The sequence below is a fragment of the Pristiophorus japonicus genome, chromosome 5 (assembly GCF_044704955.1).
Source record: "Pristiophorus japonicus isolate sPriJap1 chromosome 5, sPriJap1.hap1, whole genome shotgun sequence".
NCBI lineage: Eukaryota > Metazoa > Chordata > Chondrichthyes > Pristiophoridae > Pristiophorus > Pristiophorus japonicus.
The window spans coordinates 296,006,546-296,032,833 of NC_091981.1; the positions used below are offsets into that span (position 1 = coordinate 296,006,546).

At 51.6% G+C, this 26,288-nt stretch overlaps 1 protein-coding gene across 2 annotated transcripts in view; it reads left to right on the forward strand.

The window, feature by feature from the left end:
* Positions 1-15,391, forward strand: part of LOC139264773 (diacylglycerol O-acyltransferase 1-like) — a 155,605-nt gene extending 140,214 nt beyond the window's left edge. The window contains exons 13-17 of one of the 2 annotated variants that reach the window (XM_070881889.1): positions 4,606-4,718; positions 5,704-5,769; positions 8,043-8,130; positions 10,878-10,940; positions 15,118-15,391. In XM_070881889.1, the coding sequence (XP_070737990.1) occupies positions 4,606-4,718; positions 5,704-5,769; positions 8,043-8,130; positions 10,878-10,940; positions 15,118-15,264 (477 nt within the window). In that variant the 3' untranslated portion in view covers positions 15,265-15,391. The remainder of the gene's footprint in view (positions 1-4,605; positions 4,719-5,703; positions 5,770-8,042; positions 8,131-10,877; positions 10,941-15,117) is intronic. The other variant, XM_070881891.1, reaches the window with a different exon arrangement.
* The last annotated feature ends 10,897 nt before the right edge of the window (positions 15,392-26,288 follow it).

Here is a 26,288-nt window from a genome sequence, read left to right on the forward strand (position 1 = left end):
CATCAAGGCTACCCCGTGCGATTTGATTTGACCAATCGATATGTAGGTTAAAGTGCCCCATGATTACTGCCGTTCCTTTTTCACTTGCCTCCATTATTCCCTTGATTATTGTCCGCCCCACCGTGAAGTTATTATTTGGGGGCCTATAAACTATGCCCACCAGTGACTTTTTCCCCTTACTATCTCTAATCTCCAACCACAATGATTCAACATTTTGTTCATTAGAGCCAATATCATCTGTCACAAGTGCCCTGATATCATCCTTTATTAACAAAGCTACCCCATCTCTTTTCCCTTCTTGTCTATCTTTCCGAATTGTCAGATACCCCTGTATGTTTAATTCCCAGTCTTGGCCACCCTGCAACCACGTTTCTGAAATGGCCACCAAATCATACCCATTTGTAATGATTTGTGCCGTCAACTCATTTACTTTATTTCGAATGCTGCGTGCGTTTAGGTAGAGTGTTTTAATACTAGTTTTTACACCATGATTTTTAGTTTTGACCCCTCCTGCAGCCCCTTTTATATTCATGCATATTGTCCCTTCCTATCACCATGTGATTTACACTTACCCCAGTGCTACTCTGCTCTGTTGCCTCCTGCCTTTTGCATTCTTTCTTGGGGTCCTGTTCATCTGAGCTCTCACCCACTCTAACTAGCTCAGAGCCCTCTCCTGGGTTCCAAATACTCCTCGCATTGAGGCACCGAGTCTTCAGGCTTGCCTTTTTATTACACTTTGACCCTTTTAGAATTTTGCTGTACAGTGGCCCTTTTTGTTTTTTGCCTTGGGTTTCTCTGCCCTCCACTTTTACTCATCTCCTTTCTGTCTTTTGCTTCTGTCTCCCTGCATTGGTTCCTTCTGTCTCCCTGCATTGTGTCAATCTCTCTCTCCTCTGCCTCAAGCACATGGTTTGGATCCCAACCTCGGAAGAGAACTGGATTAAAGCAAAATGATTTTACCGATCTTTCCGCACCAAAGGGAGAGTAGTCAGAAAGGGAAATGAGGTGTGGAATGCATGACTAGCTTTCCCTCTGTGTGTAGAATCGTGTAGCCTCACCAGCATTGTGGTTGTGACCCCCATCTTGTCATGCTATATAGTGCTACTTGTCCGTGCTCCCATCACTCTCCCCAGCAACCTCCAATCCTAACGTCCAGCCTAGAATTCTTGATCAAGCTGTATGGTTGTCTTGACGATTAGTATCTTGGGCTGTGTTGCTTGTATATGAATGAGAAACTCCCAGTATCCAAGACTACATTGCAGTTGGCCAATAAACCTGTGGTTTCATTGAAGCTCATTAAACAGTGCATGAACACTTTGGTTCGGCCTCAGCTGGAGTATTGTGTCCCATTCTGGGCACCGCACTTTAGGAAGGATGTGAAGGCCTGAGAGAGGGTGCAGAAAAGATTTACAAGAATGGTTCCAGGGATGAGGGACTTCAGTTACATGGATAGACTGGAGAAGCTGGGATTGTTCTCTTTAGAGCAGAGAAGGTTGAGAGGAGATTTGATGGAGGTGTTCAAGATCATGAGGGGTCTGGACAGAGTAGATCGAGAGAAACTGTTCCCATTGGTGGAATGGTCGAGAGCCAGAGGACACAGATTTAAGGTGATTGGCAGAAGAACCAAAGGTTGACATGAGGAAAAACTTTTTATGCAGCGAGTGGTTAGGATCTGGAATACACTGAGAGGGTGGTGGAGGCAGAGTCAATCATGGCATTCAAAAGGGAATTGGATAAGTACCTGAAGGAAAAATATTTGCATGGCTACGGGGAAAGGGCGGGGGGAGTGGGACTAGCGGAAGTGCTCATGCAGAGAGCCGGCACGGAAATTCGAGGGGACCGAGGATCTAGCGAGAAGGAGGGACTGAAGGAAATCCTTATTAGTCAGAAAATTGTGTCAGGGAAATTGATGGGATTGAAAGCCGATAAATCCCCGGGGCCTTATAGTCTGCATCCCAGAGTACTTAAGGAAGTGGCCCGGGAAATAGTGGATGCATTGGTGATCATTTTCCAACAGTCTATTGACTCTGGATCATTTCCTATGGACTGGAGGGTAGCTAATGTAACACCACTTTTTAAAAAAGGAGGGAGAGAGAAAACGGGTAATTATAGACCAGTTAGCCTGACATCAGTAGTGGGGAAAATGTTGGAATCAATTATTAAAGATGAAATAGCAGCACATTTGGAAAGCAGTGACAGGATCGGTCCAAGTCAGCATGGATTTATGAAGGGGAAATCATGCTTGACAAATCTAGAATTTTTTGAGGATGTAACTAGTAGAGTGGACAAGGGAGAACCAGTGGATGTGGTGTATTTGTACTTTAAAAAGGCCTTTGACTAGGTCCCACACGAGATTAGTGTGCAAAATTAAAGCACATGGTATTGAGGTAACGTATTGACGTGGATCGTGAACTGGTTGGCAAATAGGAAGCAGAGAGTCGGGATAAACGGGTCCTTTTCAGAATGGCAGGCAGTGACTAGTGGGGTGCCGCAGGGTTCAGTGCTGGGACCCCAGCTCTTTACAATATATATCAATTATTTAGATGAAGGAATTAAGTGCAATATCTCCAAGTTTGCAGATGACACTTTGGGCCCAAGTTTCCACATAATTTGCGGCTGATTTTTAGGAGCAACTGGTGGAGAACGGACTATCTTAGAAATCGCAATTCTCCACATTTTTTTTTCTGCAGTTCTAGTGAGGGAGAACAGTTCTACTTTGGAACAGAATTTTTTCTTCAAAAGTGGGCGTGTCCGGCCACTGACGCCTGATTTGAAAGTTTCCACAGTGAAAACTTACTCCAAACTAAAGTAGAATGGAGCAAGTGAAGATTTTTGTAGAACGGAAAAAACCTGTTCTACACATTAAAAAAATCAGGCGCAGGTTACAAATTAGGCGTCCAGAACGAGGTGGGGGGGAAGGGAAGTCATTAAATTCTACAATCAATCCTTATTTATACTTCTACAAATATTATACAAATAAATCCAACCTGAATAAACATTTATAAGCAACGAAAAGATTAAATAAACCATCTTCCTACCTGTGTGAAAGTGCTTCAGCCATCGTTCGTTCCCGTGGGGGGTGGGGAAGGAAACCGCCGTTTGTTGCCGCGGAGGGGAGGGAGGGGGAGGAGACAGTGAGAAGGGTAGCCTCAGTGCTGATGTGCTGATGGCAATGTGCTTTTATTAAAAAATGTTCAAAAATTAAACAGCTACAAAGAACTCCAAAAATGGCCGAGTGCCAATGTTTCCTTCACACTGCGCGTGCGCGAACTTTCCAACGCGCACGCGCAGCGTTGCCGGCAGGAAAAGAACTAATTTAAATAGTACCCGCCCCCTCCCACTTACAAAATCGGCGCGAGTGTAGGCTCCGCCCCCTGGGCGCTGCGCCAAACAGACAAGGAGCTGCAAAGCGCTCGAGAATAGCGCGTTTTTTTTTCTGGCGCCGTTTTAGGCGCGAAAAACGGGCGCCTAGCTCGGAGGGGCGCCCGTTTTTTATCCTGTGGAAACTTGGGCCCCAAAATGTGGTGTGAGCTGTGAGGAGGATGCTAAGAGGTTGCAGGGTGACTTAGACAGGTTAGGTGAGTGGGCAAATGCATGGCAGATACAGTATAATGTGGATAAATTTTCCACTTTGGGGGCAAAAACACGAAGGCAGAATATTATCTGAATGGCGACAGATTAGGAAAAGTGGAGGTGCAACGAGACCTGGGTGTCATGGTACATCAGTCATTGAAAGTTGGCATGCAGGTACAGCAGGCGGTGAAGAAGGCAATTGTAATGTTGGCCTTCAAAACTAGGGGATTTGAGTATAGGAGCAGGGAGGTCTTACTGCAGTTGTACAGGGCCTTGGTGAGGCCTCACCTGGAATATTGTGTTCAGTTTTGGTCTCTTAATCTGAGGAAGGACGTTCTTTCTATTGAGGGAGTGCAGCGAAGGTTCACCAGACTGATTCCAGGGATGGCAGGACTGACATATGAGGAGAGACTGGATCGACTGGGCCTGTATTCACTGGAGTTTAGAAGAATGAGAGGGAATCTCATAGAAACATAAAATTCTGACGGGATTGGACAGGTTCGAGGCAGGCAGAATGTTCCCGATACTGGGGAGGTCCAGAACCAGGGATCACAGTCTAAGTTTAAGGTGTAAGCCATTTCGGACTGAGATGAGGAGAAACTTCTTCACTGAGAGTTGTTAACCTGTGGAATTTTCTACCGCAGAAAGTTGTTGATGCCAGTTCATTGGATATATTCAAGAGGGAGTTAGATATGGCCCTTACGGTTAAAGGGATCAAGGGGTATGGAGAGAAGGCAGGAAAGGGGCACTGAGGTGACTGATCAGCCATGATCTTATTGAATGGTGGTGCAGGCTCGAAGGGTCGAATGGCCTACTCCTGCACCTATTTTCTATGTTTCTAAGAATGGCTTCCTACTGAGCTGTCACCATTCTATGATTCTGATGCAGCATAGTCACAGATGACTGGTCCTGTTAATAACTGGCTTGTGGTTGCACTGCATGCCTTCACCTGAGGCGGCTCTCCATGCCCTTGAGAAGAGGAAACATGACAGAAACACTTGGTCCAAATTCTCCGTTCTTGGTCTTTTGCAGGTTGCCAACCACTTGATCTGGCTCATCTTCTTCTACTGGTTCTTCCATTCTTCCATGAACTTTTTAGCTGAGCTGTTGCAGTTTGGGGATCGGGAATTCTACAGGGACTGGTGGTAAGCACTGAGCTCTGGAGTAATCTGAGATATTGCACTCTGTGTCCACCCTGGTCAGCCTTACTCTCGAGACATTTCAGCTGGGAATACTCTGTTTCATTGTCCACAGTCGCGCGTGGAGTTACTGAGAGGCCAACTGTGCTGTGGGCACAGATCGAAACTGAACTCCTCGGCTGGTCACCCTCTTTGGACTGTCGAGCTCTGTAACTCCCTTCCCCGCCAATTCCCTCCAGCGGCATTGTCTGCTGAAGCAAAAATAACTCGGTTCCAAATTCCAGTAGTCCTTTTTCTTCTCCCTTTTGTGTACTGTGTTTATCCATTGTTTCATTATTCCACCGAAGCCTGGTTTGACCCCGTTGTCTTCTCCAAGCACGGTCAATGTTGGGGCATTTTGGGTGTTAAGGCCACAACCACTGATCTCACACATTGAAATAAACAGAAAAATAAGCAACCACCTTGGGATGTTGGGATTTGATCCTCTTGGTGACTAGTAATTTCCAGAGGTGCTGACTGGTGCCAAGTTGCAGTTCTATGGATGCCGGCGACCTTATGTTGTCTTGGCTGTTGGCCTGCTCATATCAGCAGAGCCAGATCATTTTGAGAAACCTGCTCCAGACCTAGCAATGGTCAGTGTGTTGCTGTAAAAGGGGAGCAGTGCTTGTGGCCCCCTTATCCCCCTCTCCCGCAACTTCCCCCATCCTGGAGGGATGCTGAAGCTGATTGTAGTGCTGCGTTGCTGCGCCTCTTGATTTACAAGCGAGCTCTACACAGATAGGGGATTGTGCTGGTCGGTACGGCTCAGCACGTCGCCTATCTGTTGAGTCACGGACACAACCTGCATACTGTGTTTATTTTACCACTTTGGCCAATTTCACTCAACCTGGGATGGAGAGAAAAGAGAAATGGGTGGAATTGTGTAGCCCAGAAAATCGATGCAGGTTTGTCAGTGTTGAAGTGAAGGTGTAACAATCTGTATTTTCCCCAGGAATTCTGAGACGGTGACGTACTTCTGGAAGAACTGGAACATCCCTGTCCACAAGTGGTGCAGCAGGTGAGGATAGGTGTCAGCCTGCTGCTTCCTTCTACCCTCCAGGTTACTGTGGCCTCCGTATTACAGATCAGACCTGTAGGTAGTATATTGATGCCCCAGCAGTTTCTGATCTGACATACATTTATGTAACGTCTTCAACATTGGGGTAAAAAGTCCCAAGGCGATTCACAGAGGTGTGAGGAAAATAAATTCTATAACAAAGGAGGAGAGGTGACCAAAAGTTTACATAGAATTTACAGCACAGAAACAGGCCATTCGGCCCAACCAGTCCATGCCACTGTTTATGCTCCACATGAGACTCCTCCTGCCCTACTTTATCTCACCCTATCAACACATCCTTCTATTCCTTTCTCCTTCATGCATTTCTCTAGCTTGTCCTTAAATACGTAGTCAGTGGTGAGTCTTGCAGGAGTTGAGGGGGATGGAATGACAGAGTGGGATGTCCAGAGTGTGTCGACCAGAAGCAGCTGAAGGCAGGGCTGATGGTGGTGGGACAAGTTGAGGGGCAATGTACCAGAGAATGGAGGGTTTGGGGACGGGTTTGTAGGGCTGGATGGGATTTGAAAGATGGGTTGGATCGAGAACAAGAATTTTTGAATCTCGCGGGCATTTGGTGGCCCCATGTGTGTCAGCGAGGATGGGGGGGGCGATGGGCGAGTGGGACACTGGCAGCAGAGCTTTTGAGTTAAAGTCTAAAGTCGGGCAGGAGAGCATTGGAATAGTGGAATCTCTCTCTCTCTCTCTCTCTCTCTCTCTCTCTCTGAGGTCATGGTGTCAAACACTGATTTTTTTTCTTTGGTGGGGGCAGAGGAGGAGAACATAAGCATTAGGAGCAGGAGTAGGCCATTTGGCCCCTCGAGCCTGCTCCGCCATTCAATAAGATAGATCATGGCTGATCTGATCATGGACTCAGCTCCACTTTCCTGCACTCCACTTTCCTGCACTATCCCCCATATCCCTTGATTCCCTTCATATCCAAAAATCTATCTCTCTCTCACTTGAATATACTCAAGGACTGAGCCTCCACAGCCCTCTGAGGTAGAGAATTCCAAAGATTCACCACCCTCTGAGTGAAGAAGCTTCTCCTCATCTCAGTCCTAAATGGCTGACCCCTTATTCTGAATCTCTGGCCCCTGGTTCTAGACTCCCCAGCCAGGGGAAACATCCTCCCTGCATAAGCCCTGTCAAGCCCTGTAAGAATTTTGTATGATTCAATGAGATCACCCCTCATTCTTCTAAACGCTAGAGAATGTAGGCCTAGTCTACTCAATCTCATAGGACAATCCCCCCTTCCCCCCCCCCCCCCCCACCCCCACCCTAGGAATCAGTCTGGTGAGCCTTCGTTGCACTCGCTAAATGGCAAGTAAATCCTTCCTTGGGTAAGACGACCAAAACTGTACACAGTACTCCAGATGTGGTCTCACCAGGGCCCTATATAATTCTATAATCCCTCCAAGCCTCCTTGATAAAGTGTAACATCCCCTCTGGCACCTGGGAACTCCTGACCGCCCAAAGCGGAGGAAGAGCATCTGGGAAGGTGCTGAGCACCTCGAGCATCGTCGCCGAGAGCTTGCAGAAATCCAGCGCAGGCAGCAGAAAGAGTGAGTGGCAAACCAGGCTCCCCACCCTTTCCTTCAACCACTGTCTGTCCCACCTGTGACAGACTGTAATTCCCGTATTGGGCTGTTCAGCCACCTGAGAACTCACTTTTAGAGTGGAAGCAAGTCTTCCTCGATTTCGAGAGACTGCCTATGATATATAATTGCAGTAAGGCGTCTTTACTCTATACTCAAATCCTCCTGTAATAAAGGCCAACATTCCATTTGCTTTTTTTAATTGCTTGCTGTACCTGCACGTTAACTTTGTGATTCATGTACACGGACATCCAGGACCCTCTGAACACCAACATTTCCCAATCTCTCTCCATTTTAAAAAAAAAATACTCTGCTTTTCTATTTTTCCAAAATGGATAACTTCACATTTCTCCACATTATATTCCATTTGACATGTTCTTGCCCACTCACTGTCTATCTTCCCTTGAAGTCCCTTTGCATCCTCCTCACAATTTACATTCCCACCTAGCTTTGTATCATCAGCAAACTTGGATATATCACATTTGGTCCTCTCATCCAAATCATTGATATAGATTGTGAATAGCTGGGCCCAAGCACCGATCCTTGCGGTACCCCACTAGTTACAGCCAACCTGAAAATGACCCGTTTATGTTGATGAAATGAATGTGCTGAACAAGCGCCTTTCTGTTTTGTGCACAGACACTTCTACAAGCCCCTGTTGAAGAGAGGGGTGAACAAGAGGATAGCTCAGGTGGCAGTCTTCCTCCTGTCCGCTTTCTTTCATGAGGTCAGGATGTCCGAATTTCACGTTTGCTTTGTTGCTGAATCTATCTGTGTGGGTTACACCCCGCCGCTGCCCCCCCCCACCCCCAATCCCTCACGATGCACCGGATCGCTTGTTGCCCTGTCCTCCCCAGTTCAGTGGCACTTATCCACGCACCATGGTGCTTATTGCTGTGTTCCCCCACACCCTGCTCCCATGCAGCAATGCTCAATGCCCCCCCCCCCCCTGCTCCCCATACAGCAATGTTCAGTGCTCCCCACTCCCGTTCCCACACACCCTGCTCCCATACAGCAATGCTCAGTGCCCCCACCCCCGCTCCCCATACAGCAATGTTCAGTGCTCCCCACTCCCGTTCCCACACACTGCTCCCATACAGCAATGCTCAGTGCCCCCCCACACCCTGCTCCCATACAGCAATGCTCATTGCCCCACTCCCCCTGTCCCCCCACACCCTGCTCCCCATACAGCAAAGTTCAGTGTCCCCCACATCCTGCTCCCATACAGCAATGCTCAGTGCCCCCCCCTGTTCCCCCCACACCCTGCTCCCCATACAGCAATGTTCAGTGTCCCCCACACCCTGCTCCCCATACAGCAATGCTCAATGCCCACCCCCCCTGCTCCCCATACAGCAATGCTCAGTGTCCCCCACACCCTGCTCCCTATACAGCAATGCCCAATGCCCACCCCCCCTGCTCCCCATACAGCAATGCTCAGTGCCCCCCCCCTGCTGTCCCCATACAGCAATACTCAGTGCCCCCCCCCTGCTGTCCCCATACAGCAATGCTCAGTGCCCCCCCCCCTGCTGTCCCCATACAGCAATGCTCAGTGCCCCCCCCTGCTGTCCCCATACAGCAATGCTCAGTGCCGCCCCCCCTGCTCCCCATACAGTAATGCTCAATGCCCCCCCCCCCCCCGCTGTCCCCATACAGCAATGCTCAGTGCCCCCCCCCCTGCTGTCCCCATACAGCAATGCTCAGTGCCCCCCCTCCCGTTCCCACACACCCTGCTCCCATACAGCAATGCTCAGTGCCCCCCCCACACCCTGCTCTCCCCATACAGCAATGCTCAGTGCCCCCCCCACACCCTGCTCTCCCCATACAGCAATGCTCAGTGCCCCCCCCCTGCTCTCCCCATACAGCAATGCTCAATGCCCCCCCCCCCCGCTCTCCCCATACAGCAATGCTCAGTGCCCCCCCACACCCTGCTCTCCCCATACAGCAATGCTCAATGCCCCCCCCCTGCTCTCCCCATACAGCAATGCTCAATGCCCCCCCCTGCTCTCCCCATACAGCAATGCTCAATGCCCCCCCCCTGCTCTCCCCATACAGCAATGCTCAGTGCCCCCCACACCCTGCTCTCCCCATACAGCAATGCTCAGTGCCCCCCCCCCTGCTGTCCCCATACAGCAATGCTCAGTGCCCCCCCCACACCCTGCTGTCCCCATACAGCAATGCTCAGTGCCCCCCCCCCTGCTGTCCCCATACAGCAATGCTCAGTGCCCCCCCCCTGCTGTCCCCATACAGCAATGCTCAGTGCCACCCCCCCCCCCTTGCTGTCCCCATACAGCAATGCTCAGTGCCCCCCCCCCCTGCTGTCCCCATACAGCAATGCTCAGTGCCCCCCCCCCCCCCTGCTGTCCCCATACAGCAATGCTCAGTGCCCCCCCCCCCCTGCTGTCCCCATACAGCAATGCTCAGTGCCCCCCCCCCCTGCTGTCCCCATACAGCAATGCTCAGTGCCCACTCCCCCTGCTGTCCCCATACAGCAATGCTCAGTGCCCCCCCCCCTGCTGTCCCCATACAGCAATGCTCAGTGCCCACTCCCCCACCCCCGGTACACTGGGGTTCATTGCTCTGCTTCCAGCTGCTCTCTCTGGCTTTGCCTCCACCTCCCACACCATGCAGCAACACTCATTGCTCAGGGTCCTGCCCGGTCTCACACCGAAGCTGCTGCTGTGTAACTTTTGTTACTGTACTTTCACTCCACATGAGGAAAGGTAATAATGGGGGTCGAGGTGGAGGAGATTATTAATATACAGATAATCGGCAAATGCTGAAAATCTCAATCAAAGTAAGTTGCTGGAGACAAGCAGCAGGTCCAACAGCAACCGACACAGGAGAGGAGGCTTAATGTTTCAGGTGGCGTCCTTTCATAGAGAAAGGAAAAACCTGTGTTTCTATAGTGCCTCTCGCCCTTGGGACGGCCCAAGTACTTCACAGCCAATGAAGTATATTTTGAAGTATTGACACTGTTGTAATATAGGGAAACGTGGCAGCCAATTTGCACACGGCAAGATCCCACAAACAACTGAGGTTCAGAATCAGTTCATCTATTTGTGATGTGGATTGAGGAATTAAATATTATCCAGGACACTGGGAGATCTCCCCTATTCCTCTTCGAAATAATGTCATGGGTGCTTTTACGTCCACCTGAGGGGGCAGACGGGGCCTCAGTTTAACATCTAATCCAAAAAAGGGCACCTCCAACAGTGCAGCGCACTTTCTCAGTGCTGGCACTGGGGGTGTCGGTACGGATTATATGCTCAAGTTCTGGAGTGGGACTTGAACCCACGACCTTGTGACTTGAGTGAGAGTGCGACCCACTGAGCCACGGCTGACGTCTCACCGGCTTTTGTCCGTTCAGAAGTTAACAGACCCCCTGCCACCAGAGTTGTTATTAACAGGAAGTGTTTCCTCTGTGTGCGAGCTCGCTCTCCCTCGAGTACTAACCGACCTGTCTTGTTTCTCCAGTACTTGGTCAGCGTTCCTCTGAAGATGTTCCGCCTGTGGGCATTCATGGGGATGATGGCTCAGGTGAGTAACTAACGGTAACAGAACTGAGAGACTCTGGGGTCTGAGGGATACAGAGAGACCAGGAGGAAGAAGCTCACTCCCTCCCCCTCCATGGTGCTGAGCAAGATGGAGAGGGTGCCCTGGTCTCTTGGTTGTTTGGGAATCGGTAGGCACACTTTGCTAACGTTCCTCGGAGACCTTGGGGTGGTTGATTTGCGATCGATGATTTCCTTGAGCAGTAATGAACCCGAAACTGCGAACTTCACGGATGTTGCACAAGAACAGGAGAGGTGTAAAGGAAGCCAGTGTAAAGGAAGTCATTCCCCTGTGTAAGCTAAGAAGGTATACAGAATACTTGGCTTTATTAGTCGAGGCATAGAATACAAGAGCAGGGAGGTTCTGCTTGAACTATATAAAACACTGGTTAGGCCACAGCTGGAGTACTGTGTGAAGTTCTGGTCACCGCATTACAGGAAGGACATGATTGCACTAGAGAGAGTACAGAGGAGATTTACTAAGATGTTGCCTGGACTGGAGAATTTTAGCTACGAGGAAAGATTGGATAGACTGGGAGAAGTTATGTGAGGTGTATAAAATTATCAGGGGCCGAGATAGAGTGGATAGGAAGCACCTGTTTCCCTTGGCAGAGGGGCCAACAACCAGCGAGCATAGATTTAAAATAATTGGTGGGAGGATTAGAGGGGAGTTAAGGAAACATTTCTTCCCCCCAGAGGGCGGTGGGGGTCTGGAACTCACTGCCTGAAAGGGTGGTAGAGGCAGAAACCCTCACCACATTTTAAAAAGTACTTGAATGTGCACCTGAAGTGCCGTAACCTGCAGGGCTACGGACCTAGAGCTGGAATTGGGATTAGGCCGGATGGCTCTTTGTCGGCCGAAATTGCACCTTCCGTGCTGTAAATTTCTCTGATTTCCCCCTCCCCACCACACCCTCCCCCTCTCCCACTACCATCCCCCTCTCCCCTCTCCCACTACCATCCCCCTCTCCCCTCCCACTACCATCCCCCTCTCCCCTCCCACTACCATCCCCCTCCCCCTCGCCCACTACCATCCCCCTCTCCCCTCCCACTACCATCCCCCTCTCCCCTCCCACTACCATCCCCCTCCCCCTCGCCCACTACCATCCCCCTCTCCCCTCCCACTACCATCCCCCTCTCCCCTCCCACTACCATCCCCCTCCCCCTCGCCCACTACCATCCCCCTCTCCCCTCCCACTACCATCCCCCTCTCCCCTCCCACTACCATCCCCCTCTCCCCTCCCACTACCATCCCCCTCCCCCTCTCCCACTACCATCCCCCTCCCCCTCTCCCACTACCATCCCCCTCTCCCCTCCCACTACTATCCCCCTCTCCCCTCCCACTACCATCCCCCTCTCCCACTACCATCCCCCTCTCCCCTCCCACTACTATCCCCCTCTCCCCTCTCCCACTACTATCCCCCTCTCCCCTCCCACTACTATCCCCCTCTCCCCTCCCACTACCATCCCCCTCCCCCTCTCCCACTACCATCCCCCTCTCCCCTCCCACTACTATCCCCCTCTCCCCTCCCACTACCATCCCCCTCTCCCACTACCATCCCCCTCTCCCCTCCCACTACTATCCCCCTCTCCCACTACTATCCCCCTCTCCCCTCCCACTACTATCCCCCTCTCCCCTCCCACTACTATCCCCCTCTCTCACTACCATCCCCCTCTCCCCTCCCACTACCATCCCCCTCTCCCCTCCCACTACTATCCCCCTCTCCCCTCCCACTACTATCCCCCTCTCCCCTCCCCTCCCACTACTATCCCCTCTCCCCTCCCACTACTCCCCCTCTCTCACTACCATCCCCCTCTCCCCTCCCACTACCATCCCCCTCTCCCCTCCCACTACTATCCCCCTCTCCCCTCCCACATCACTATCCCCTCTCCCCTCCCACTACTATCCCCCTCTCCCCTCCCACTACTATCCCCCTCTCCCCTCCCACTACTATCCCCCTCTCCCCTCCCACTACTATCCCCCTCTCCCCTCCACTACATCCCCCTCTCTCACTACCATCCCCCTCTCCCCTCCCACTACCATCCCCCTCTCCCCTCCCACTACCATCCCCCTCTCCCCTCCCACTACCATCCCCCTCTCCCCTCCCACTACTATCCCCCTCTCCCCACTACCATCCCCCTCTCCCCTCCCACTACCATCCCCCTCTCCCCTCCCACTACTATCCCCCTCTCCCTCCACATACCATCCCCCTCTCCCCTCCCACTACACCCCCTCTCCCCTCCCACTACTATCCCCCTCTCCCCCCACTACCATCCCCCTCTCCCCTCCCACTACTATCCCCCTCTCCCACTACCATCCCCCTCTCCCCTCCCACTACCATCCCCCTCCTCCCACTACTATCCCCTCTCCCCCCCACTATCATCCCCCTCTCCCCCCCCACTACTATCCCCCTCTCCCCTCCTCCCACTACTTGCTGCCATCCCCCTCTCCCCTCCCACTACTATCCCCCTCTCCCACTACCATCCCCCTCTCCCCTCCCACTACCATCCCCCTCTCCCCTCCCACTACTATCCCCCTCTCCCCCCCACTACCACCCCCCTCTCCCCTCCCACTACCATCCCCCTCTCCCCTCCCACTACTATCCCCCTCTCCCCTCCCACTACTATCCCCCTCTCCCCTCCCACTACTATCCCCCTCTCTCACTACCATCCCCCTCTCCCTCACACTACCATCCCCCTCTCCCCTCCCACTACTATCCCCCTCTCTCACTACCATCCCCCTCTCCCCTCCCACTACCATCCCCCTCTCCCCTCCCACTACTATCCCCCTCTCCCCCCCCACTACTACCCCCCTCTCCCCTCCCACTACTATCCCCCTCTCCCCCCCACTACCATCCCCCTCTCCCCTCCCACTACCATCCCCCTCTCCCCTCCCACTACCATCCCCCTCTCCCCTCCCACTACTATCCCCCTCTCCCCCCCCACTACCATCCCCCTCTCCCCTCCCACTACTATCCCCCTCTCCCCCCCCACTACCATCCCCCTCTCCCCTCCCACTACCATCCCCCTCTCCCCCCCCACTACCATCCCCCTCTCCCCCCCACTACCATCCCCCTCTCCCCTCCCACTACCATCCCCCTCTCCCCTCCCACTACTATCCCCCTCTCCCCTCCCACTACTATCCCCCTCTCCCCCCCCACTACTACCCCCCTCTCCCCTCCCACTACTATCCCCCTCTCCCCTCCCACTACCATCCCCCTCTCCCCTCCCACTACCATCCCCCTCTCCCCTCCCACTACTATCCCCCTCTCCCGCCCCACTACCATCCCCCTCTCCCCTCCCACTACTATCCCCCTCTCCCCCCCACTACCATCCCCCTCTCCCCTCCCACTACTATCCCCCTCTCCCCCCCCACTACCATCCCCCTCTCCCCTCCCACTACTATCCCCCTCTCCCCCCCCACTACCATCCCCCTCTCCCCTCCCACTACTATCCCCCTCTCCCCCCCCACTACCATCCCCCTCTCCCCCCCCACTACTATCCCCCTCTCCCCCCCCACTACTATCCCCCTCTCCCCCCCCACTACTATCCCCCTCTCCCCCCCCACTACTATCCCCCTCTCCCCTCCCACTACTATCCCCCTCTCCCCCCCCACTACCATCCCCCTCTCCCCCCCCACTACCATCCCCCTCTCCCCTCCCACTACTATCCCCCTCTCCCCTCCCACTACTATCCCCCTCTCCCCTCCCACTACTATCCCCCTCTCCCCTCCCACTACTATCCCCATGCTTGCAGAAGTGAAGCTACGGGCAGGGACGAGCAACCGAGTAAATTTGCAGTGGTTACGGAGGCTTCAAAATAAATATCTCTGGTCGGTTCCACTGCAGCTCGCCTGCAGGATCGATCCCATCCCTGCAGACGAGTCGAGGGGTGCGGTTTTTAAGCGTAACAAGCAGAATATTCGAATTCACCCGCCATTTGCTGAATTGGAGAATGGGACTTGTCCATCTGGTTGAGGGGTGCGAGGCCTGAACCGCCAGTTTGCCCAGTCTTGAGTTCAGGGGGCCTGTGAGCGGATTTCAGGCTAGCGCTGTGTCCCAATCGCCTCAGTAGTGGGAGGGGGGGGGTCAGGGGAGAGAGATTGATGGTGGATTACAGGTTGGTTAAAACAAACTGGATCACTTCACTCTTTTGACTTGCAGGTCCCGCTAGCCTGGTTGGCCGGGAAGTTCCTGAGTGGGAATTACGGGAATGCAGCGGTGTGGCTGTCCCTGATCATCGGGCAGCCGGTGGCGGTGCTGATGTATGTGCACGATTACTACATCCTGAACTACGAGGGACATCAGTAATGGCAGCAAAACACATCGACACCTCTGCACTTCGTACATGAGCAAGGGTTGTCATCAGGCCTTCCTCCTCTATTTTTATATCTGGAATTTTTTGGAGAGAAATTGTCTTATTTTTTAGGTGGGGGGTTTGGGGGGAGGGTGGGTTGGGAGTGTTTGATGCCTGTAAGGCAATGTTTGTGGAACACAGTGGACCATCCCTTTTCATTATTACATTTGTGGCCAGTACGCTCGAGTGGGCGAGAATTCAGCTCCCACGGAGCAGTGGAAACTGGGACTTCAGTCATTGAACACTGCAGATGGGGCCCAGGGGGCTGAAACGGGCCATGTGGGGGTGCGGGAGTGGAGGGGGTGGGGGAAATAGGTTAACCGTCACATTTCATGCCAGCCACTGAGATGAGGCTGTAAATTCTGCCATCCATACAAAGTGCCAGTGTAACCGTCCATTGGGTGGGTGAGGGGGGCTTTTTGTTCATCTACTGAGTTTGATCCCCAGCACACAGCGACGGCACTGAAGCCCCGTCGAGTGGTGCAGTATTTCCTGTATCTCCGCTCCAGGTCCGCTTGCTGGGAGTGGGGAAATAGAGCAGTGCCATTGGTCATTGTTACTATCCCATATCTCAGATTTCAAGTGATGAGATGCCCGAGGGTCGAACACTGAGTGGCTCCTCCTTCAGCTGGCGATGGTGTGTGTCACTGAGCCAGTGGGGGGTGGCGGGGGGAAGATAACAGCACCGTGAGAAAAGCCGATTTCTTTTTACACCTTCGCAAGGAGTTTGAATTTCTTGGTTCCTGTCCCTCCAGAAAGCTGCTGCCACGTTTGGCCCCCGTCTCCCACCCTGTCTCCCGACCCCCATTCCGTCCCATCGTCTCCACCCCACCCTGTCCCCTATCCTCCACCCCGCTCTATCCCTCCCCCCCCCACTCCCCGCTGTCCTGCGGGAATGTTCCTGGTCATGGGTTAGAGTCAGGATAGCTGTGTTCGTGCACACATTCCCAGGGGTTGATATGAGCCCAATGTGGGATTTCTCCATTTTCTCCTTGAGTGATCTTTCAGCCCTCTGGAGAACCTGCCCCAGTGCGATCGAGTGTGGGACGATCATGCCCAAATAAATGGTGCCTTCCTCGCCTCCCAACTTTCCATCTACATTGTAAAGGACTGTGCTGCCCCCCTTTGTAAGTGAGAGCGTTAAGGGCTGTGCTGCTATCACAGTCCCCAGCGGTGGGGCAGCCCAGCCGTGAAGCCCCCTGCGGTGGGACGGCCCCCAGCAGTGGGGCGGCCCAGCCGTGAAGCCCCCAGAAGTGGGGCGGCCCCCAGCAGTGGGGCGGCCCAGCCGTGAAGCCCCCAGCAGTGGGGCGGCCCAGCCGTGAAGCCCCCAGCAGTGGGGCGGCCCAGCCCTGAAGCCCCCAGCAGTGGGGCGGCCCAGCGGTGAAGCCCCCAGAAGTGGGGCAGCCCCCAGAAGTGGGGCGGTCCAGCAGTGGGGCAGCCCAGCGGTGAAGCCCCCAGCGGTGAAGCTCCCAGCAGTGGGGCAGCCCAGCCGTGAAGCCCCCAGCGGTGAAGCCCCCAGCAGTGGGGCAACCCAGCGGTGAAGCCCCCAGCAGTGGGGCGGCCCAGCGGTGAAGCTCCCAGCAGTGGGGCGACCCAGCCGTGAAGCCCCCAGCGGTGAAGCCCCCAGCAGTGGGGCAACCCAGCGGTGAAGCCCCCAGCAGTGGGGCGGCCCAGCCGTGAAGCCCCCAGCAGTGGGGCGACCCAGCCGTGAAGCCCCCAGCAGTGGGGCGACCCAGCCGTGAAGCCCCCAGCCGTGAAGCCCCCAGCAGTGGGGCGACCCAGCCGTGAAGCCCCCAGCAGTGGGGCGGCCCAGCGGTGAAGCCCCCAGCGGTGAAGCCCCCAAGCAGTGGGGCGGCCCAGCGGTGAAGCCCCCAGCAGTGGGGCGACCCAGCGGTGAAGCCCCCAGCAGTGGGGCGACCCAGCCGTGAAGCCCCCAGCGGTGAAGCCCCCAGCAGTGGGGCGGCCCAGCGGTGAAGCCCCCAGCAGTGGGGCGACCCAGCCGTGAAGCCCCCAGCGGTGAAGCCCCCAGCAGTGGGGCGGCCCAGCGGTGAAGCCCCCAGCAGTGGGGCGACCCAGCGGTGAAGCCCCCAGCGGTGAAGCTCCCAGCAGTGGGGCGGCCCAGCGGTGAAGCCCCCAGCGGTGAAGCCCCCAGCAGTGGGGCGGCCCAGCGGTGAAGCCCCCAGCGGTGAAGCTCCCAGCAGTGGGGCGGCCCAGCGGTGAAGCTCCCAGCAGTGGGGCGGCCCAGCGGTGAAGCCCCCAGCGGTGAAGCCCCCAGCCGTGAAGCTCCCAGCAGTGGGGCGACCCAGCCGTGAAGCCCCCAGCAGTGAAGCCCCCAGCAGTGGGGCGGCCCAGCGGTGAAGCCCCCAGCAGTGGGGCAACCCAGCCGTGAAGCCCCCAGCGGTGAAGCCCCCAGCAGTGGGGCGGCCCAGCGGTGAAGCCCCCAGCGGTGAAGCCCCCAGCAGTGGGGCAACCCAGCGGTGAAGCCCCCAGCAGTGGGGCGGCCCAGCGGTGGGACGGCTCGGTTACCTGCACTCGAAATGTTGAACTCACTGCTGTGCAGAATGGTTATACCGTCAGGAGCTCACTCCGTTCAGCTGCAGACATAACCGGCTGACAGGGTGACGGTCCAGAAATAATCCAGCACCTCCCCCTCCAAACCTGGTTTGGGTTACTGAGCCAGAGTTTAACCCCGCTGAGCGAAGCTTGAGTAAAATGTGTTCCACAAACGTCCTTCAGGGACGTATTGGCGATGTCTGTGTTTATTGGGTGGGGGAGAGGAGTCATTTTTTTTCCAGTTGCAAACATCGACTCTTTAAAAAATGAAGTGTTGGCAAAAGTAGTTGTTTTTCCAATGTTAGATGGGTGAGTCCTTTAAACACAAAAGTACTCCTCCACCACCCTGTGGAATGTCCTTTCTCTCAGAGCTGCACTCGGATTATCTGGTTGCTGACACTGATCTGAGTGTGTGAACACGGTCGATGCTGGTTTCACTGTGTTCAGGCAGTTGGAGAAGATTCCCACTACAAACACTAGTCCTTGGCTTAAATCATGATTCCTTTTTAAAAGGCCTGTGTGTTAAAGGGGTTTAAAACCAGACTGAGCCAGAGACAATCCTCCCCAGAAACGTGTGGCCATTTATTGCTGTTTTTCACTAAGTGCCTGACTGAGTTTTGTAACTTCTGATTGTAACTCTGTTTCCCGTCTCTCACTGTAAGATAGAAAAGTGCACCAGCAATGCAATGTCTGGAGTGTTATCTGTTCAGACAGATCAGTCCAGCATTCGGTTTCTCATCTGTTCCAGGACTGGGTCAGTAATCGTCCGTCTGAATGTGAACTATTGAGTGAGTGTGGAGGAGAGGGAGGGGCTCGTTTATTAAAGGTGTGTAACGGCGATGGGTGATTGTACCGATTGGATCTATATTGGGGCCGCTGTGTCCTATTTGGACCTGTACCGACACCACTGTGGTGAGCACAGGTCTCAGTTATAACCAGCGATGTCCCGCTCCGGACCATACGGGGCCAGCATCGGGTTTAGTGTTATTTTTCGGGATGCACTGTCTCAGACGCTTCGATGTTGTTACTGTCTGCCTCTGTCCAATGGGGCCAAGTTTTTTTCGGGGGAGGAAGGTGGGAGTAAGACCCCTTTCACATCTCCCCATCTCCCCATCTCCATTATATGCAACCACGCCCCCCCCCCCCCCCCTCTTTTTTGTACCGTTATTTGTTATTGTGCCCCAGGAAATTAAGACGGGCAGGTAATTGGAATAAAGACATGGTGGGAGACACTGTTTGCTGCTGGCGTCTCCTGCAACACACCCGGAATCCTAACTGCTCATCTGGTCTGAGCTGCTGCTGCCTGTGCCTTGACTGTACCCGACTGACCTTGTGCTCTGGGGGGGGGGGGGGAAATAGCTGGAGAAGAATCCAGACTAGAACCCATTTTCTGGGGAGCTGTGGTCATTTTTGATATTTGAATATATGGCTGGGTTTTTATGTTTATAAAAAAAAAAGACCATGGAGATTTATTTTAATTTTAAATTTAATTTTAAATACACTGCCTCCGCCTGACTGCGGCCTGAACAAAAGCTGTGATATCAAGGACTTATTGCCCATGTCTGGTGCATTTATTGGACCGGAGTTCTTTTTACCACTTCACCCTCCTTCCCGCTTTCGCCCGTTTTGGCCAGGAAGTTAATTACTGTCAAATCCTAATCATGGATCCAACTCTCTTCTCTGGGGTTTTTTTTTTTAACCCTATCAATCAAGATGGTTACCTTTTCTTTTTAAAGAACAAAACTCCAAAAATTGTTCGCTGAACAGCACACACACTATTAGTGCGTTTGTAATCTCCGTCCCCATTAACAGGGAGAGGGACCTTCAAAGGAATTGTCACTTCATCCGAGGCTGTACATTAAAAAAAATATCCATGTGCTTTGACTGTCTCAGTCCCTCCCTTGGAGAAATAGCGGAGCTTTGACATGGAAACATAGAAAATAGGTGGAGGAGTAGGCCCTTCGAGCCTGCACCACCATTCAATAAGATCATGGCTGATCATTCACCTCAGTACCCCTTTCCTGCTTTCTCTCCATACCCCTTGATCCCTTTAGCCATAAGGGTTACATCTAACTCCCTTTTGAACATATCTAAAGAACTGGTCTCAACTGGTGTGTCTCATTCCCTCCCGTGTCCCCATCTTCTCTGCTGCTCAGCTGTAACCTGGGCTCGAATGTCACCCAGTATTCCCTTGCTGCCGTCCTTCAGCGATATCAGAGTTGTGACGAAAGGGACAGCGATGTCCCGTTCAACAGGTTTGCTGCCCGGTTTTATGTATATAGGTTCAATGTCTGATACTGTAACAATTTCACTCGACTTGTGGCAGCTTTCGGGAGCTTTTTTGTTTTGTTTGTTGATACTGTACATTAATCATGTGGAAAGGAAACAAATTCATGGGATCATGGATTGAAACAAAAAGGGAAAATGGAGCCACGCAAGGTCTGGCCAAGCCTGCAAACGGGCATCCTTCAGGTACCATTCGCGGTAGATTCGGTTTTTAATAAAGCAATCATTTTAAACAAGTTCTTGAAGGTGCTTTTGGTCAATTGATTGTGTATAACTCAAAATGCTGCATCGAGTGAAACTATCTGGGAAGGACTTGACTTTGAGGAGCGGGCGGGTAAGTGGAGCTGAGTCCACGGCCAGATCAGCCATGATCTTGTTGAATGGCGGAGCAGGCTCGAGAGGCTAGATGGCCTACTCCTGTTCCTAATTCTTATGTTCTTTTGAAATGTAATGTTTAGAAGGGGCTGCCTGTTGGAGGGGTGTTAATTACCACAGCAGCACGGGGCAAATGCAACAAGGATTGTTTCCTCAATTGCAGTACTTGGTTTCTGCTATTAGGGGGTAGGGGGTGTGAACAGCAACACCTACTTAGAATCTGGTGCACAGGCCTGCACCAATGATCCAGACACTCGAGCTCCAATCCCACCACGGCAGCTGGGGAATTTAAATTCAATTAAATAAATCTGAAATGAAAAGCATGAAACTAACGGATTGTGGTAAAAACCCATCTGTTTCACAAAGCTGATCTCAGTGAAACATACAGAATTCTTACAGGGTTGACGCGGGGAGGATGTTTCTCCTGGCTGGGGAGTTGAGAACCAGGGGTCACAGAATAAGGGGTCGGGGCCATTTAGGACTGAGATGAGGAGAATCTTCTTCACTCGGAGGGTGGTGAATCTTTGGAATTCTCTACCCCAGGGGGCTGTGGAGGCTCAGTCTTTGAGCATATTTAAGACCGAGATCGGTAGATTTTTGGATATTAAGGGATATGGGTATAGTGCAGGAAAGTGGAGTTGAGGTAGTTCAGCCAGGATCTATTGAATGGAAGAGCAGGCTCGAGGGGCCAAATGGGCTACTCCTGCTCCTATTTGTACTTTTTTTTAAGAACATAAGAATTGTTTGTGAATGCTACATACTTAAAAAGGACAAAAGTAGGCGTCTTGCTCTGTACCTAACCCGTGCTGTACCTGCCCTGGGAGTGTTTGATGGGACAGTGTAGTGGGAGCTTTGCTCTGTATCTAACCTGTGCTGTACCTGCACTGAGCGTGTTTACATAAGAGCATAAGAAAATAGGAGCAGGAGTAGGCCATACGGCCCCTCGGGCCTGCTCTGTCATTTAATACCATCATGGCTGATCCGATCATGGACTCAGCTCCACTTCCCTGCCCGCTCACCTTATCCTCTTATCGGTTAAGAAACTGTCTATTTCTGCCTTAAATCCATTTAATGTCACAGCTTCCACAGCTCTCTGAGGCAGCGAATTCCACGGATTAACAACTCTGAGAGAAGAAATTTCTCCTCATCTCTGATTTAAATGGGCGGCCCCTTATTCTAAGATCATGCCCTCTAGTTCTAGTCTGCCCCATCAGTGGAAACATCCTCTCTGCATCCACCTTGTCAAGCCCCCTCAGAATCTTATACGTTTCGATAAGATCACCTCTCATTCTTCTGAATTCCAATGAGTAGAGGCCCAACCAACTCAACCTTTCCTCAAGTCAACCCTCTCATCTCCGGAATCAACCTAGTGAAATTTCTCTGAACTGCCTCCAAAGCAAGTATATCTTTTCTTAAATATGGAAACCAAAACTGCACGCAGTATTCCAGGTGTGTCTTCATCAATACCCTGTATAACTGTAGCAAGACTTCCTTGCTTTTATACTCCATCCCCTTTGCAATAAAGGCCAAGATTCCATTGGCCTTCCTGATCACTTGCTATACCTGCATACTATCCTTTTGTGTTTCATGCACAAGTACACCCAGGTCCTGCTGTACTGCAGCACTTTGCAATTTTTCTTCGTTTAAATAATAACTTCCTCTTTGATTTTTTTCTGCCAAAGTGCATAACCTCATACTTTCCAACATTATACTCCATCAGCCAAATTTTTGCCCACTCATTTAGCCTGTATGTTCTTTTGCAGATTTTTTGTGTCCTCCTCACACATTGCTTTTCCTTCCATCTTTTATCATCAGCAAACTTGGCTACGTTCCACTCGGTCCCTTCTTCCAAGTCGTTAATATAGATTGTAAATAGTTGGAATCCCAGCACTGATCCCTGCAGCACCCCACTAGTTACTGATTGCCAACCTGAGAATTAACCATTTATCCCGACACTCTGTTTTCTGTTAGCCAATCCTCTATCCATGCTATTACCCCCAACCCCGTGAACTTTTATCTTGTGCAGTAACCTTTTATGTGGCATCTTGTCAAATGCCTTCTGGAAATCCAAATACACCACATCCATTGGTTCCCCTTTATCTACTCTGTTCATTATATCCTTAAAGAATTCCAGCAAATTTGTCAAGCATGACTTCCCCTCCATGCTGACTCTGCCTGACTGAATTATGTTTTTCCAAATGTCCTTCTACTGCTTTAATAATGGTCTCCAACATTTTCCCAACCACAGATGTTAGGCTAACTGGTCTATAGTTTCCTGCTTTTTGTCTGCCTTCTTTGATGGGACAGTGTAGAGGGAGCTTTACTCTGTATCTAACCCGTGCTGTACCTGCCCTGGGAGTATTTGATGGAACAGTGTAGAGGGAGCTTTACTCTCTATCTAACTTATGCTGTACCTGCCCTGGGAGTGTTTGATGGGACAGTGTAGAGGGAGCTTTACTCTGTATCTAACCCGTGCTGTACCTGCTCTGGGAGTGTTTGATGGGACCGTGTAGAGGGAGCTTTACTGTGTATGTAACCCCGTGCTGTACCTGCTCTGGGACTGTACCTCTAACTTGTGCTGTTTTGCGACATATAACTTGTGCAGAATCTCTCTGCAGAATGAAGCAGTGTACATAACATAAGAAATAGGAGTAGGCCATTTGGCCCTTCGAACCTGATCCGTCATTCAATAAGATCAAACTGATCAATCTCAACATTACCTTCCCCACACTATCCCCATATTCTTTGATTCCCTTAATATCCAAAAATCCATCGATTTATGAATTGAATGTACTCGAGGACTGAGCAGCTACAGTCCTTGGAGTAATGAATTCCAAAGATTTATAACTGAGTTTAGCAATTTCTCCCCATATTAGTCTAAATGGCCAACCCCTTAGTCTGTGACTGTGATCCCTGGTTCTCGACTCTCCAGCCAGGGGAAACATCCTACATCTACCCTGTCAAGCCCTATCTCTTCATAGAACAATCCCAGGAATCAGTCTGGTGAACATTTGTTGCACTCCTTATTAGGCAAGTATATCCTTCCTTGCGTAAGGAGTTCAAAACTGTACCCCGTACTCCAGGTGCGGTCTCACCAGGGCCCTGTATAATTGCAGCGTGACTTCTTTACTCTTGTTCGCCAATCCTTTTGTAATAAAGGCTAACATAGCTTCCCCAATTGCTTCCTGTACCTGCACATTAACTTTGTGATTCGTGTACAAGGACACCCAGGTCCCTCTGAACACCAACATTTCCCAGTTTCTGCATTTAAAAAATATTCTGCTATGCTATTTTTCCTACCAAAGTGGATAACTTCACACTTCTCGATATTATACTTCATCTGCCATGTTCTTGCCCACTCACTTAACGATTCAATGAGATCATGGCTGATCTTCCACCTCAACTCACAAGTTAGTATGCTCCTGTGCTTAATACCCCCAATCTATTAATGTTGCTTTACCAGGGTTGTAGGATCATTGTACTGTAGGTCAACTGATGAAAGCTGGGGAGAAGGTTAGAAACATAGAAAATAGGTGCAGGAATAGGCCCTTCGAGCCTGCATGACCATTCAATAAGATCATGGCTGATCATTCCCTCAGTACCCCTTTCCTGCTTTCTCTCCATACCCCTTGATCCCTTTAGCCATAAGGGCCATATCTAACTCCCTCTTAAATATATCCAATGAACTGGCATCAACAACTCTGCGGTAGGGAATTCCACAGGTTAACAACTCTCTGAAGAAGTTTCTCCTCATCTCAGTCCTAAATGGCCTACCCCTTATCCTTAGACTGTGTCCCCTGATTCTGGACTTCCCCATCATCAGCAACATTCATACCGCATCTAACCTGTCCAGTCCCGTCAGAATCTTATAAGTTTCGATGAGATCCCCTCTCATCCTTCTAAACTCCAGTGTATAAAGGCCCAGTTGATCCAGTCTCTTCTCATAGGTCAGTCCTGCCATTCCGGGAATCAGTCTGGTGAACCTTCGCTGCACTCCCTCAATAGCAAGAACGTCCTTCCTCAGATTAGGAGACCAAAACTGAACACAATTATCCAGGTGAGGCCTCACCAAGTTCCTGTATAACTACAGTAAGACCTCCCTGCTCCTATACTCAAATCCCCTAGCTATGAAGGCCAACATGCCGTTTGCCGCCTTCACCGCCTGCTGTACCTGCGTGCCCACTTTTAATGACTGATGAATCATGACACCCAGGTCTCGTTGCACCTCCCCCTTTCCTAATGTGCCGCCATTCAGATAATATTCTGCCTTCGTGTTTTTGCCCCCAAAGTAGATAACCTCACATTTATCCACATTATACTGCATCTGCCATGAATTGGCCCACTTGCCGAACCTGTCCAAGTCACTCTGCAGCTTTTTAGCGTCCTCCTCACAGCTCACACCGCCACCCAGTTTAATGTCATCTGCAAACTTGGAGATATTATACTCAATTCCTTCATCCAAATCATTGATGTATATTGTAAAGAGCTGGGGTCCCAGCACTGAGCCCTGCGGCACTCCACTAGTCACTGCCTGCCATTCTGAAAAGGACCCGTTTATCCCGATTCTCTGCTTCCTGTCTGCCAACCAGTTCTCTATCCACATCAGTACATTACCCCCAATACCATGTGCTTTGATTTTGCACAGCAATCTCTTGTCAAAAGCCTTTTGAAAGTCCAAATACACCACATCCACTGGTTCTCCCTTGTCCACTCTACTAGTTACATCCTCAAAAACTTCCAGAAGATTTGTCAAGCATGATTTCCCTTTCATGAATCCATGCTGACTTGGACCGATTCACTCACTGCTTTCCAAATGTGCTGTTATTTCATCTTTAATAATTGATTGCAACATTTTCCCCACTACTTATGTCAGGCTAACTGGTCTATACCTGTTTTCTCTCTTCCCTCCTTTTTTAAACAGCGGTGTTACATTAGCTATCCGCCAGTCCATAGGAACTGATCCAGGCCCTCAAATCGACAACCAAACTCCTGGTCTACAGGGCTGTAGTAATATCGCCCTCTTGTATGGGTCTGAGGCATAGACGATGTACAGAAGGCACCTCAAGTAGCTGGAGATATATCACCAACAATATCTCCGCACGATTCTGCAAATCTCCTGGGAGGACTGGCACACCAACATCAGTGTCCTCGACCAGGCTAACATCCCCAGCATTGAAGCATTGACCACACTCTATCAGCTTCGCTGGGCAGGCCACATAGTTCGCATGCCCGATCAGAGACTCCCTAAGCAAATGCTTTATGCAGAGCTCCTTCATGGTAAACAGGCCAAAGAAGGACAGGGGAAACGTTATAAGGACGCCCTCAAAGCATCCCTGGTAAAGTGCGACATCACCACTGACACCTAGGAGACCCTGGCCGCAGACCGTCCGAGATGGATAAAGTCCATCCGGGAGGGCGTTGAGCTCTTCGCAAGGTCTTGACGCAAGGAGCATGAAGAGGCCAAGCGCTGGCAGCGAAAGGAGCACACGGCAAACCAGCCCTACCGACCCATTCCCCCGATGAATGTCTGTCCCACCTGTAACCGGATCTGTGACTCTCGTATTGTACTGTTCAGCCATTAAAGAACTCACTTTGGGAGTGGAAGCAAGTCTTCCTCTATTCCGAGGGACTATCTATGACAATGGAAAATGATCACCAATGCATCCACTATTTCTAGGGCCACTTCCTTAAGTACTCTGAGATGCAGACTATCAGACCCCGGGGATTTATTGGCCTTCAATCCCATCAATTTCCCGAACACAAT